General features: G+C 35.6%; 1 protein-coding gene across 1 annotated transcript in view; it reads left to right on the plus strand.

The window, feature by feature from the left end:
• Positions 1-16,298, plus strand: part of LOC107676043 (neuropilin-2-like) — an 83,420-nt gene that overhangs the window by 36,381 nt on the left and 30,741 nt on the right. The window contains exons 4-7 of the mRNA XM_016470565.1: positions 4,467-4,697; positions 5,563-5,718; positions 6,945-7,114; positions 9,421-9,576. Of these exons, the coding sequence (XP_016326051.1) occupies positions 4,467-4,697; positions 5,563-5,718; positions 6,945-7,114; positions 9,421-9,576 (713 nt within the window). The remainder of the gene's footprint in view (positions 1-4,466; positions 4,698-5,562; positions 5,719-6,944; positions 7,115-9,420; positions 9,577-16,298) is intronic.

A 16,298-nucleotide genomic window follows, 5' to 3' on the forward strand; every position in this document is an offset into this window, starting at 1 on the left:
GCGGGGGTGTGTGTGTGTGTGTGTGTGTGTGTGTGTGTGTGTGTGTGTGTGTGTGTGTGTGTGCACCACACTGCACTTCATCTCATTTTTGCTTTCTTTCCTCCTCGTGTGGCTTCCTGGGGTTTTTGTCTGTGCTCAAGTGAGCGTGTGTATGCAACACATACATTTACCGTGGTTCCAGCCATCACTCACATGTGTGTTGAGTGTTGCAAACATACTGGAACCTGCTGTTCATTTGGCCTGAAGTTGCAAAGGTCCGCTGCTCCTCATTAGGCACATCGAGACACTGACCTCTTGACAGCCGCCACAAGTACCTATAAGGCCTGTCTCTTCTTTTTATAGAATTCTGGGTAATTTGCTGGCCTCCACACAGGCTGTTTACCACAAGGAACATTGCAGTGGAGGAAACGGTGTCGGTTAGATGGTGTCACTGGTGTGAGAAACAAACAAGAGAGACCACAAGTAATTTGCACATGGTTTTATCTGATTGTAGTGGCTGAGTTAGACTGGAGCCAGTCTCAGAGCTCCTTAAAGGGACAGTTTACTAACAAAAGACAATTCTGTCATCATTTACTCAAAAAATGATGTCATCCTCATGTAATTCCAAACCTGTAGGACTTTCTTCCCTCTGTACATCATAAACTGACATGCTAGAGAGGATGGTTTGTGTACTTTCGTTTACATTCATTTTTCGTTTTTTAACCCAGAAATGAAATACGGAAAATGTGTTTTTTCTTTAATAGTTCAAACACTGATGAATAGAATAAGCAGACACAAACTAATTCTCATCATTCAAAATTCGTATTTCATTAAAAATAGTAAAGATCATACAAAGCTTATTTTTTAATGTATATAAATGCTAAATTTAATTTCTAGCTTTTTTAGCTTCTCTCAGATGCTATAAGAACCCTCTCGTGCTACTGACCTGGCTACAAGTAACCTATTGCTTTATGAAAACCTTTGGCTTTGATATTTTTTATGATTTTGATCATTTTTCACGTCTAAAAACTTATGAAATACTCTTTACATATTTCTTTGCAATTAACTGTTTCAGGGCCAGATCTACGGGAGTGCTAGAGGGAATGAAAAAAAAAGCAAGAGAACATCAGTTGAAGCTGTAGAAATAGGAAAGTGGCGAAACATATTTTCCAAACGCTCCAGTGTGTATTTGTGTTTGAACTCTGGAGAGCTTCAAAGGTTTCAATTTGCAGCATGTTTTTGTAGCACTAATCAGTGCAGCCAATCACCAACATTTTCTGTTGATTTCATGAATAAGAGATTCATTGTGCATTGTGGAGCTTCATCAATTATAACGGAACTTTGTGAGATCGCGATAAACTGAAATGAGCGACAGCTTTTTACTTATTATTAAAGTGAGCGCTCTCTGCGAGCTTTCTTGGCTAATCCATTCAGAATTTGAATAAGTTTTGTTTTTCATGATGCTAAGAGGACCAGTGACTGTGGCATTTAAATGTGGATGTCATCAATGGACAGGGCAAAAATATGTCAAAATAGATGTAGGCCACCATTAAAACTAGAGCACCCTCAATGATTTCAGAAGCACCCTCAGTGATTTGATTCTGGAAACGGGCCTGCCTGTATCTGTAGAAGTAGAAGAAATTATAATTTTATATATTTCTATATTATATATTTACCCCATAAATTAAAGCCTCATGTGTAGCGCTCTAACACGATGTACCATACGTATTTTGAGCATTCCTTGCATGGTCCTCTCCAATACCATGACCCAGATAGCACACAAAATTATGACAAAATTATATTCCAATTTATAATTTCATGACGATAAGGTCCCAGGATTCTGCACTGTCTATTTTAAAATCATATTTGTATTAGGTCTCTGCATTGTTCAAGAGACGGCTCTAGTTATCACCTGAACTGGGGTGTGTTTCCCAAAAGCTTCGTTAGCTAACTATTCTCGCAAATTCCATTTAAAGGGGTCATATGATGTTGCTAAAAAGAACATTATTTTGTCAGATGTGACGACCCTGGGCTGGATTCCACTTCATCCACGGTGAAAGCCAATCCGGCGATCCACAGCGCGAAGTTGATGTATTTCCTCAGCGACCAGCATGGATCAGCTCCAGGCATGACGAAGCGATATCGTCCTCTTTTGGAAGGCTAAATAAAGTAGTTTCGCTTTCACAACGAAACACACAGCGCCTTCACGACATGGCGGCAGCAACAATACTACAGCGAGAATAAAAGTTACGCCTTCTTTCTTTGCATGAACATTTGGGCGGCGTTATTCAAATCTTCCCACATCGTGACGTAGACATGTGGGGGCGTGTTAGAACGAGCCGTTGTAGGTAGGCGTGGTAGACTCTTAACTTTTATAAAGAATATCTCTTTGGATTTGAGACTTTAGTCTTTGCAACTTTACAGATGCACCAAGAGCTTGTAACACTCCAAAGAGAAAGAAAAAATTGAAATTGAATCATATGACCCCTTTAACTATATTGGTAACGACGGAACTTGCAACCATAGTTGCTTTTGGGAAACGCACCCCTGAACACGCAGGAGAAACATTACTTCAAATTTGGCCTAAGAATTTATTTTTTTCTATATTTGTGCATTTTTCAAATGTTCATTAAAGGTGCAAAAAGTCATAAACAAAAATTCTAAAAAGAAGTCAATATTTTACTTTTTCAGGCAGCATTTTGTGTGTACGGTTCTAATGTCAATTTTGGTTTTCAGCATAGTATTTAAAAATACAACAACCATTCTTTTTAAATTTTTTTCATCATGGTAAAAAAGGAAAAATGAATGGACACGAAAGTACATGGACCCAGGATGATCATGCTGTTCTTTTCCATGTAATGACAGTGAGTTTTATTTTACATGTAACTGAAAATTATTTCATATTATTTTGTATTTTATATATATACAGTGGGTACGGAAAGTATTCAGACCCCCTTCAATTTTTCACTCTATGTTATATTGCAGCCATTTGCTAAAATCATTTAAGTTAATTTTTTTTCCTCATTAATGTACACACAGCACCCCATATTGACAGAAAAACACAGAATCGTTGACATTTTTGCAGATTTATTAAAAAAGAAAAACTGAAATATCACATGGTCCTAAGTATTCAGACCCTTTGCTCAGTATTTAGTAGAAGCACCCTTTTGATCTAATACAGCACTTTCACTTTCAGTAGCAATTATTGTTTTTAAAATTATTTATTCACACACACACACACACACACACACACACACACACATAAATTTATATTTTTATAAATAATTATTTTATGATTATGATTAATTGAAATGTATAAATAACATAATTGTATGTTTATGTATTAATGGATTTGAATACATATATATTTAAATTTATAATTAATAATCATTTTCAAACATTTGTTTAATTATTTATTTTATAAACATTATATATTTCATTGTGTTTTTTATATTTCATTATATTCTATTAAAAGCAAAAATCTGCCCCCGAAAAACTTCTAGGAGGCAAATGTTGGCCCTTAATGAAAGAATTATTTCTGACCCTGATAAGTGGGCGCTTCTATGATATTCTAGTCCCTAAATATGGCTTTGGTCCCTCGATCTTTTATCCAGTTACACTGTTAGCACCTTGTATAGGTTTGTCTCTACCACGTTTGAGAGCAAGACATGATGGGCTGCACATTTGCTCAAAGTGAGTACCGTGCATAATCTGTATACTTTACAAACTGCATCCTTCTTTTGTCATCCACTTAGTCTTGTTTGTTTTGTTTAATTTCTCTTTGTCTCTTTCGCTCCCCTCCGCCTCATATTTTCACTTGTTTTCGCTGCATCTCTTCCGCTCTGCATTCAGACGGTGTGCCGAGCGCGGTGGCATCGCAAGCAGGGGAGTGGAGAGGTTGAACAGCAGTTTGAAATGTGAATTAGAGGGGGAGAGGGGCGTGCGAGAGCTCTCCGTGGCCAGGAATCAGTAACCACGCTTTCATTTTATGACATTCTCTCGCTCGAGTGTGTCTGGTAAACACATGCACAGAATACAGCACCATATCACACCGCTGAACAAGAGAAGCCTCGTTCACCAGAATATCCTGGAAGGTTTACGAGTGGATGACGAATTGCTAACTTAGGGAAATGTGTCTCTTTGACAAAAACACACACGTTTACAACAAATATGTTCATTTAACAAACTGAATTTATTCATTAATTCAAAGCTGAATCATGTTGCCTCATCATATGTTCATATGTATCAATATATAGCAATACATGGTCCATACATATATTGAAAAATATAATCACTAGCTTCCCATATATGATTTTTATTTTTTTATAAATAATGAAATTATTTTTATTTTCTGAAGAAAAAATGGATCTGTCTTCCCATCCAAATCTTGGCGCTCTAATGCTATAATGTAAGCGCCACTAATTAATTACAGTCTGTCATGTTATCTAAATCCACATTTCTCTTTTGTGTTTCTGTTTGTTCTGCAGGAGCCGAGCACTGTTTCCGTAATTTCAGTGCTCCAACCGGAGTGATCGAGTCTCCTGGTTTCCCTGACAAGTACCCTCATAATTTGGAGTGCTCCTTCATCATCATCCCTCCTCCTCAGATGGAGGTCACACTCACCTTCCAGACCTTTGACCTGGAAAACGACCCTTTGCTGATGGGGGAAGGAGAATGCAAGTATGACTGGCTGGAAGTTTGGGACGGCCTGCCACAAGGTTAGTGTTGGTATTTTATTCATATATACTTTAAGGACCCATATATACGTTTTTCAGAAAGGACACATTAAAATGATCAAAAGTGACAGTAAAGACATTTATGATTACAAAAGATTTCTGAAACATAATTACAAAATATTCCTAAGAAAATGTATTAATGGTTTCCATCATATAAAGCAGCACAACTGTTTTCAACATTAATAAAAAGAAATGTTTCTTGAGCAGTAAATCAGTATATTAGAATGATTTCTGAAGGATCATGTGACACCGAAAACTGGAGTGATGATGCAGAAAATTCAGCTTTGCATCACAGGAATAAATTACTTTGTAAAGAAAACAGTTATTTTAAATTGTAATAATATTTCACAATATTACTGTTTTTACTGTATTTTTCAATATATTAAATGCATTCTTGGTGAGAGACTTCTTTCAAAAACAATTTTAAATCTTACAGATCTAAGACTTTTGAATGTTTTTTTTTACATTTTTCCTCTCATTTCTTTTATCAAGTCGCACAAATACTGTGTAGAAGATAGCGTTCATAGTATTGTGAACTGAACATCTCAACTACTCACACAGTAACTCAAATTTCATCACTTCCCATCTCACACACTATCAGTATGGGATCAAACTCAGCTCTTGTTGTGCTGACATCCAGGGATCACAGGAGCAAGGGAGAGGGACAGTAAATCAGGGATAAGTAGGAGAGAAATCAGAGGAATACTATGAGGAAAGCTCATAATCCATGGAGCTGAGGGAATTTGAGGCACGCGATGCCTCAGCAGATCCACTTCACACTAAGAAATGCTTCTAGCCTCTCTAACTGATCTCAAATCAGTTCTTTTCCCCCTTTTCTTGTGTTCAGTGGGACCCCTGATCGGACGATACTGTGGCACGAAGATCCCTCCAGAGATCCAGTCTTCCACAGGTCTTCTGTCGCTTTCCTTCCACACTGACATGGCTGTGGCCAAAGATGGTTTCTCTGCCCGCTTTAACATGACTCACAAGGAAGTTACTGACTGTAAGTATAATTTTTATAGGTCAAGTATATCATTTTCTGATCATGTCAGTTGTCTAACCCAGCAACTAAAAGTAAACACTGTGATGCAAATCACTGTTCTGTTTGTTTGAGCCCAACTTCAATACATTAGACCAATGGTGTGAGTTTGAGGTGGGACTGTCTGTTTAGTTGACCAATTGTAGACTTGGACGTGTTTGACCTGTTCGCTATTTTTGTAATTCTGTTTGATGGCACTAGTGTTGTGTTCTCACACAAGTGTTGTTTGATAATGCACTGAGTTAGTGTTCAGTGATGCATCGAGTTTGATTGTGCTGAAAGCATTCTGTCATCCTGACCAATGTATGTGTTCGTTTACTGGGGTCTGAAACAGAGAGGTTAAGTAAAAAGATACAATAAGTTGATGTTACTCACTGTGTCGGTGTGATCCTTATCAAACGCAACTAGTGGTTCAGAAATTACACTTAAGTGCATGAAACGGCATTTACAACACAACAACAATTACGTAATGAAACATTTTAGAAAACAAATAGGCTCATTGATGATATAGGTAAATTAAGTTAAAATATAAATATATTTAATTTTATTTAGTTATTTATTTAAAAATGTAAATTCAATAATTTTAAAAGATATAAAATAAATATATGTAAATAATAAATAAGATAAATAATAATAATGTAATCAATAAAGGGCCCTATTTTAACGATCTAAGCGCATGGTCTAAAGCGCACGGCGCAGGTGCACTCAGGTTGTGTCCGAATCCACTTTTGCTAGTTTAACGACGGGAAAACGGTCGGCGCGCCCGGGCGCATGGTCTAAACGATCTGTACTTTTACTCAAGTACTTGATTTGTGTACTTCGTCCACCACTGCATATTACTAACGTGCTCTTTAAATAACAAAAAAACTACTGCGCCATTGACTTTAGACCAGGTTTTTGTTGGTCAATGGCGCAGTCTTTTTTCAGTTCCTCAAAATAGCAACGCGCCAACAATGCGCCTGAACACACCCCTTTTTTAGACCTGCACGCCCATGGGCGCACAAATGGGCGCAAATGCATTTGCTATTTAAACAACGCGGCGCAGGACGGGAAAATGAGAACTGCGTTGGGCTGAAACTAGCAAAAACACTTGTGCCGCGCCTTGCGCCAGGTGTATGATAGGGCCCAAAATGTTTTTAGTTTGAATTAATATCTTTCTCTCTTTCTCTTTCTCTCTCTCTTACATTCAGCATTTCACTGTAGCAATGCATTTGGAATGGAGTCTGGTAAGATATCTGATGATCAGTTTTCGGCCTCCACCTCGTTTTATGATGGTCGCTGGCAGCCCCGTCAGGCTCGTCTGAACAACGAGGACAATGCCTGGACGCCCAGTGAGGACAGCAACAAGGAATACATTCAGGTGAGCTAATCACACACTAGAACGTATTGGTGCATTTGACATACCTGCAACATTTCATTAGAAAAAAGGATGTAGTGATGGAATTGGTATCATTCAGTGCTTAATTTGAGCTGGATCCTGTTCCGGAAAATGTCAGATTTTGTATTTTTGCGTTCTGGTAATTGTTTTTAAGGATCTGGCATTAGATCGTGACAGTGTGTACGTGCATATGAGAGCGAGCGCAGGTTTATGTATTTGGAGGTTATGTATTGGTCCTCAACATGTTTTTGACCGTGACCAGTCAGCTTTCTTAATAAACATTATAAACACTATAAACATAGCTATACATTAATAGCCTATAGCTCACTCCAAAACAAATCATATAAATGTAACGGTATTCAGAACAGAACAAGATTTATTTTATACACTTTTATTTTTGCACACTCAAAATAACAACAGAACTTTTGTGATTTTGTAAAATAAAGCAAGGATGCGTGTTTAATTAAAACTGTTACTTATTTAAGTCAGATATTTTTCACATAAAGCGAAACTGAAAGTACCAGGTGTTAATTGGGCTCACGAACCTCTCATTCGGCACAAATCCTAATGTTTCCATATTCGCAATGTATTTCAATTAAACTATTATTTATAATGTAGAGGCTTTGTACTTTATGCGCGCTAGTATATTGACAGAAATATCCTCTTCACATGAGCAAAAATGTACTTGGCATACAAAGTGGACCAGTTATACCATGGACTATTTAATTTGACCAGTGTAACCTTTTATATATTTGGTTGGCTGTATTTTATTTTGATAATGAACAGACTGCGATGTCAAGTTTGAGTTGTGAATATGTGGTGTGTGTGTGTGTGTGTGTGTGTGTGTGTGTGTGTGTGTGTGTGTGTGTGTTTGAGCGTGTTTGAGCGTGTTTGAGTGCGCGCGCGCGAGGCGCCGGCTGAAACATAAACTACATAATTTTTGGTCATACAGATAAGAGTAAGACATAATTCGAAAACACAAAGTGTTTACTTTTACTTTTTTGCACACTCAAAATAACAACAGAACATTTGTGATTTTGTAAACTGTTACTTATTTAAGTCAGATATTTTTCACATATTTTATACCTATACTATGATTGAATTGTATTTTTATGAAAACAAATTTTTATTAAAAAAAAAAAACATAATAATTGTTAATAATTGTTTTTGAAAGTCTTTTGTTCACCAAGGCTTTCTTTGATGAATAGAAAGTTCAATAGAATAGCATTTATTTGAATTATAGATATTTTGTATCCAAATTACTGTCACTTTTGATCAATTTAATGCATCCTTGCTGAATAAAAGTATTAGTTTCTTAAAAAAAAACTGACCCCAAGCGTTTGAATGTTAGCATAGTTTCACCTGTAAATATGTCATATTATGAATGAAAAATGGGTTGCAAACATGTTTTCTGTTGACTTTAAGATGTAACCTTACTCTATAACCGATTCGTCCCTCACAATCTAATTTTCATGTGCTTCACATTAAATATGCCATTTACCCTGTCCTTGATTCGTTCTCTTTAATCCACTGGGATTTTGAATCTCTCTCACATACACACGTTTGGTATATTCCTACGCACCACTACATTTCCAGAACTTTCTACACCCTCAATAGAGTACTCCATCTTGCCCGTCAGCATACGCCCCTTAGCTTGAGTGCTGCTTTTGTTGTGTTGGTGCAGACCGCTGATGCACGGAAGGTTGCTGTGATGCTAACTGCTCGATGATGGATGAGGACAGTCTAGAGAAATCCGTAGTTAGCAACCTTCTCCAGTGCTATTGATTTCAGAGTACGTAGCATCCCTCCCCACACCCCTCACCTGCAACCAAACGCATAGAATCCAGATAGCATGAGGGTCTGGGACCCTTTCCTTCTTATATTTGACAGATGAGCATGTGTAGAGGTCAGGAAGTTTTAATTAGACCAGTGATACATCGCTTTGTTGAATTCTACTTTTATTGCAAATTACTTGAATGCTGAATTCAAGTTTCATGCTGAATTATGATGGGTAACTACGGTTTACTGTGGTAAAATCACTGTTGAGGGGGTTATTGCTTTAAAATAGCACCCTTGTTTTTTTAGTCACAGATACGGCATCACGAAAAGTAAACTTGTTTTCTATATACATGTTCAAAATAGATTTATAAACTGCAAAGGAACTGTTCTTTATGCATATCAGAAATGCTCAATGATCCGCTGTCAAAAGAAACTACATTTGGTCAGGTAAGTTGGGCATTGTTATAGCTTCCCGTTTCCCATTTTAATCAATCGCTCTGCTTTCCCAGGTGGATCTTCATTTCCTCAAGGTTCTGACTGGGATCGCTACGCAAGGAGCCATTTCCAAGGAGACCCATAAGTCCTACTACGTCACCACCTTCAAACTGGAAGTCAGCACTAATGGAGAGGACTGGATGATCTATCGGCACGGCAAAAACCATAAGGCAAGGACTATGCAATGTGTTTGTGTTCACTATGTCTTTACAACTGACAAAAAGAGCACTACAACTATACCATACAACTATAACTACAATAAAATAATTAATTTGTAGTAACAACACCCAAAGAGCAGAGACTGGATTCATAAAAATCTTCATTCATCATTAATTCATCCATCCATCCATCCATAAATAAATAAATACATAAAGTATAATATATTAGGATAAATTATATATATTAGGATAAATTATATATATTAGGATATCCTAAAATATTAGGATAAATTATGAGAAGTCTGGAAGAATACTCAAGATTTTTACTTGAATATTCTTTTTATTGATACATTTATCTATTAATTTTTATTGCTTTGAATCGCATTTCATTATTTTCTTAAGAACAGCTTAATATTAGTCTTAAGGTCCTTGCACAGAGTCTGAAATTTCCATATGCGTTTTTTCTTATTCGTCATCCTAAAAATTTGTTCAATCTTGAGATTGCGTAGAGGAAGGAGAGTTTGGCTGCAAGATTATCCCGAGCAATTCAAAGTTTACTTCAGGATGTCAGTGGCTCAGTTTGATGCTTTGCTAGTGATACTGGAGCCACATATAAAAAAAAAAAAGGACCACCAATTTCCAACAACTGTTTTCCAGACTGTTCCACAATCATCTGCCTCAATCTGTGAATAGAATCAATCATCTGCTACAATCTGTCTTTATATTCCGTCTCTTTGTATTCCGCACTTTGTTTGTCATACAGTGCTTTGTGCTGCGAGACGAAGTGGATCAGCTTGTCAGATGCTATTCTGGATTTCTGGTTCACCATTCTGGTTCGCTTGTATGGTGGCTCTGAATTGTCAAAACACCTGTTTTTTTTATGACAGACGAAAGTTTCGCAGGCAGTGTGTAAACGTGATTGACACAACGTGAGATCGTATTTATTTTTTAACATGCAAAAATTTCGGACAAGAATTTCGGACTCAGTGTGCAAGAACCTTTAGGGGAAAAAAGCCTACTCTTGAAGTTCCCTTGTCTAATACAACAAATTCATTGCACTGGCAAATCTTTATGATGTATGTATCCATGTTGCATCCATGTATCCATGAATGAATCATGCATTTACCTATTTCTAGGTAGCAAGGAACAAAGAACTCAAGTAAAAAGATAAGAAAAAATGTAGGAAGTATTTTTGGGAATACTAAATATTCTTTCTTTTTTTTTAATAAATACAAAAGTAGTTGTACATGCATGTGATCATTTGCAAATAACTTAAGTAAAAAGACAAGAAAATCCTTTTGGAAATACAAAATATTCTTAAATATTTTTGAGTTAGAAAATAAAAAATAAAATGGTAGGTCTCCTTGTCATAATTTCAGAGAACTTAAGTAAAAAGATAAGAAAAGACTTAAACATATTTGTAAGGTAATAAAAAGGAAATAAAAATAAAAACCTAGTGACAACCACACACACACACATGTATGTATGTATGTATGTAGAAAATTATGAGCTATAACTATAGTAACTATGAGCATTATTTAGGTTTGTGTATGTATGGACCAAGAAGAAAGAATACATATTATACTAATAATAGCTTAATGTTGCCACCATGCCTTCCTAAATCATTAGACCGTTGTTTTCACTAAAAATGTGTACTTAAATGGATTATTCTAATAAAATCATAGGCTAAGTAATCCATTTTAGCATAAATCCAGTGAATTGAATTGACATAAGCTGCTGTAGGAGGAGTTTAGCATCTGCAGGAAGAAGCAACTCAAGTTCCAGGTGAACTTTGCTGGTCTGAACAGAGAAAGTGACATGGGAACAGGTTGAGAGATGGTTATCTGGAGGTGGAGAACAATGAGGCCCTTTTTGCACCCTTATCTCTCTGGCCGTTACTAATGCCTGTGAGCTACTTGCTGTAAACACACCTGCGTGACCGATCACACCTGGACCAGCGTGGGATATGCTCATACGTGTTTGTACATTATCGGAATTCAGGGTTTTGACCCATTCCAAGACCAGAAAAGACATTTTCCTTTTCTAGATAAGTTAAGACTGATACTGTCAAGACTAATATGAATTTTGTTTTGAGGAAGGCAGCAATTTTCCAAATTCAGTCATGAAGCTTTGGACAACCTTCAGTAACTCCATCAAAAAACATTTAAGAAGGATATAGATCTTTTATTTTTTGAAGATTATTTTGGCAAAAAAAAAATTATGATGAAGACAACTGAGCAAACCCGACAGAAATGCTTTTGTTTGGCTAGCATTAGCGCGAGTAGTAATTAAAGCATCAATCAACCGCCGTTGCTTCATTTACCCTGCCTGTCCAATGACATGCTAATCTCTATTTGTTTTGACGCTGTCCATCGATTGAAAGCTCATCTTTCTCGTTTCGTGACAACTAATCCAACTATAACCACGTTGGCCACAGTTTAATCAGAGCCTCAGAAAGATGCTTATGCATTTTAACTCTAGTTTACGCCAAGGGACGCCATGAAATAAAAGTGCTAGGATTAACCTTTTGCTCGTCTGTTTAGTGGATCTGCTTTTGATTAAAAGATTAGTCTCCTGTTTGTTAATAAGTCGCACATGAAAGTAATATTGACCTGCAGATGTGACTGGGATTAACGCGCCGTACATAATCCTGGTCTCAAACCAGTTTGGGATGTAAATTGTTGAACTAGTTTAACAAGTGTATTCTAGTTAAATTAGTGTATACTGCAGAAGTTTATTATTGTTAATCATTTTGAACATGCTAGGAAAAGATCAATTTCTGAGTAATGACGATATATATATATATATATATATATATATATATATAAAAATCAAATAATATCTGTAAATAAATCGAATAGATGCATAGATAGCAATTTCATTACAAAATTGTTGTGAATATATCAAATATCAGACATATTCAGTATTTCTATTGATCGATATTTCTAATACTTTTCCAATTATAAGAAAATTGTTGGTAATTTTACTTTTTTCAGTTCCTTTCTGCTATCTATTCATAACATAATCACTTGATTAATTAAACAATGATTAATTACTCTTGTCAAATCTGAAGCATTCATGTATTTGCTTCTGTGGAGTGATATATGGACACATATGGATGAGCAGAGTGAGCTGTCAACTCTTTCATATATATGTATATATATATAAAGATATATATAATTTTGCTATTGATTTCTGAAATTTGAAATTTAAACATCTGTCTTTACATTCTTGTGCTTGCCAGTCACAGTACACTGAACGATTATTTTGAGTATAAAAGTGCTTTAAAATATCACAATATTCAACGTGTTGCTTAATTTTACATATACAGTAAACTCATCACAAATATATCATGAATATTTGACACCACTCAGCATTATTGCACACACATATATATACCCTCACTAAATGACAAAAAGGTCCCACAAGTGTGAAAAATTGCAACACATCCTGTTTATTATTGAAATTCCTATAAATCCCTCGTTGACAGCAAGTAATAAATCTGTCACACACTCACTTGATACATGATGAATATAGCATATAAAGCCATTTAGCCTTTGCGTTTGCTGCCTGTGACAGAAAAGTGATGCCTGGGAGAGTTAAAAAGGATGAACGGAGAGACACAAAGACGCAGGTAGATGGAAAACGAGAAAGACGAGAATAAATTGGGATTAAGGGGGGTGTTTTGTCATTTCTTTCCCCCACTAAGAGAAAGCTCACTAGAGGGGGAGCAGGTATTGTTGAGTAGTGAACACTTCAGTGTTCATTCACTCACTCTCTCTCTCTCACACACACATTGTCTGCTTTACTTCTCTTCAAGATGTTGCTTAAGGCTGGTGTGCCACCAACCGGAACCAGCTTCAACTGTCAACATCTTCATCTAGAGATGAGTGAGGGAAAACAAGCGAACAAAGAGAAGAAAGAAAGATTTGATTTGAGGAAAGACAGCTGAAAAGCATGAATTTATGAATTCATATTAGCATGAATTTCCATTTTGGTTCTTCCAGGTTAGTGGTGGTTCAGCTGGATGTCCAGCATATTGTTTCTGGTATAGCTGGTTTATCTAGTTAAGATTTACGTAAGTATGAGTTTATAAGCAATTTACAATGACATTTGTCACAGAGATGCACAAATGTTACAAATAATTAACAAAAATGTTTTGCATAAACCTTTATGAATGATTTACAAATAAATGTGATATGGTATTAACAATATTTTTTTACAAATAATTTACTCTGAAATTTGTTTCACTAATGATTTGCACAAATGTGTTGAGTAAATGTATGTGTGACGAGAGGGGCGGGGCCGAGAGCCGTGGGAACGGAGCGAGGCCGGTGGAGTAATTGCAAATAAAACAAGCGAACAAAGAGAAGAAAGAAAGATTTGATTTGAGGAAAGACAGCTGAAAAGCATGAATTTATGAATTCATATTAGCATGAATTTCCATTTTGGTTCTTCCAGGTTAGTGGTGGTTCAGCTGGATGTCCAGCATATTGTTTCTGGTATAGCTGGTTTATCTAGTTAAGAAGCCGGTTGAGTATAAAAAAATATATACTATTAATTTTTTATTATTATTAGACATTTATATATATATTTATGTCAAACTATATACAGTATATATATACACACACACACACACACACACACACACACACACACACACATACACACATTATTTGACATTAAATTCATCATTATATGATTATGAGGGCAGGAGAGTTTGTTTTTTTGGAGGACTTAAAATAGTACAGAATCGTATTATTTATTAATTTAGATATTTCTTTTTTAGATATTTTATTTATTTGAGAATAAATATAGTATTAATCTTATTTATTGAAAGGAAGACATTTCTTTTTTTCTTTTTTAATTATTATTTGTCTAAAAAATTATTTAAATCTTAAGTTACTCCAGGTAAATAATTTAGGTTAAGTGCATTCAACAAAAAAATGAATATTTGAATTAATATAGGCCTACATGAATGTTAATAAACAGTATTAAAGGTGTTAGTTTATTTATCCATTTGTTTTTTCAGTTTTATGTCATAAGAATTCTGATGTAAATAATAAAATCTGATAATTACTCTGAAAACTTTTTGCCCCCTTCAGATAGCTAGTTTCACAGCCTTCATTAGAAGGTCCTTAAAGAGCCCAGTTTTAAGCACCAGACATCAGAAGTTGGGAATTTTATAATGAACGAAACATTTACTCTCTTCTCAACTTAATTTCTCCGCTCATGTCTTTCACTGAACGAGCTCTTTCACGACTTTCATCAATACTTAAACACCTCGAGACCTTTGTCCCCTAACAGTCTGCATAGGATGTCTGTTCTAACCGACCCAGGGGTGAAGACGGACCCACGCAGGGTTTCACCTCCTAGCATTGGAGGGACAGCGGAAAGGGTCTTTATAATTTCATGATCTATCACTCATAGAAACACAACATGGCAGGTTTAATTATTTAGTTACCCTAGCTAGCGTTCTACTTCAGCTGGATGGGCGGGACCATCCCACCTTGGGTTGCCCCGTCGACCAACTCTCTTGTTGTCAGGCAGATTTTGGTCTTGTTTATGGCATTGAATGGCTTAAAGCTTAAACAGCTTATAGCTCTATAGGTTATTTGTGATTTGGTTATCCAGTGTCATTTCAATATGAAACACACCTGTAAACTTTACAAAAGCTTTATCACTCATCATTTACTGCTCTAAATTGCACAACATTTTCCCAGCAAAAATACAACAACTTCCTCTATAAAGAAAGTTTTAAGCCATCCATCTGCTTGTTATTGCTGAAGGCCAGTTCTAGAGAAATGATCTCCCATTATCAACTAGGAAAAATAGCCTTCATTTGATTCGAACAGGAAATGGTCACATGTTGCTCAGACTTATTTATAATCCTAATTAACCTTTGAACTGTATAACTAGGCTTATTGACAGGGGTCAAAGATCACAGTTGAACCACATATGGAATTTTTTATCTCTGCAGGTGAAGAAAACCTGAATACATTAACCATAAGCCATTTGAAATCTGACTCTCCTTGACTTTTGATCTTAAACTGTGCCATATTTCTTTTCTTTACTAAAGTCTTCTCTTGTGACTAATAGGCTTTAGTAGATGCCATTTGATGTGAAAAGGAAATGGAAATTGTATATTCATTATGTTAGACTGTCTTGAGGTCCTAGAGCGTTGTTCAGACTGTCAGTCCAAATCTGATTTCTGTCCAATTGGAATCTGATCATATTCAGCAAGTCTGAACGGCAAAACATCATATGAAATCTGATTGTTACAAATCCATTTCAAGATACATTCATATGTGCTTTTGAAATGTTAATCTGACCGCTCAGATCGGATTTTTGTTTGTTTTTTTTGGCAAGAAAAATTGTGCCAATACAATATTTCAGTGTTTCAACAAGAGAGAAAGATAACCAGGTACATAAAAATAAGTTATTTTTCATTCATTCAACAATTTACACAGAATTTGACAAGTAAATTTTCATATAAATGGTTTACGGATAATTTTCAAAGAAATTTGTTATGTAAGCTAATGTAAGAATGGTTTTATGCATAATTTATACAGAAATTAATTGCAGAATAATTACGTAAGAATTGTTTTGCTAACAATTTGTGTAAATGTGTTATATTTTTTTGTAAGAATTGTTACAAATTATATACACAAAAATTACAGAAATAATGTAAATATATATAATATATATATATATATATATATATATATATATAT

This window comes from Sinocyclocheilus anshuiensis, unplaced genomic scaffold, assembly GCF_001515605.1.
Source record: "Sinocyclocheilus anshuiensis isolate Anshui unplaced genomic scaffold, SAMN03320099.WGS_v1.1 scaffold1744, whole genome shotgun sequence".
NCBI lineage: Eukaryota > Metazoa > Chordata > Actinopteri > Cypriniformes > Cyprinidae > Sinocyclocheilus > Sinocyclocheilus anshuiensis.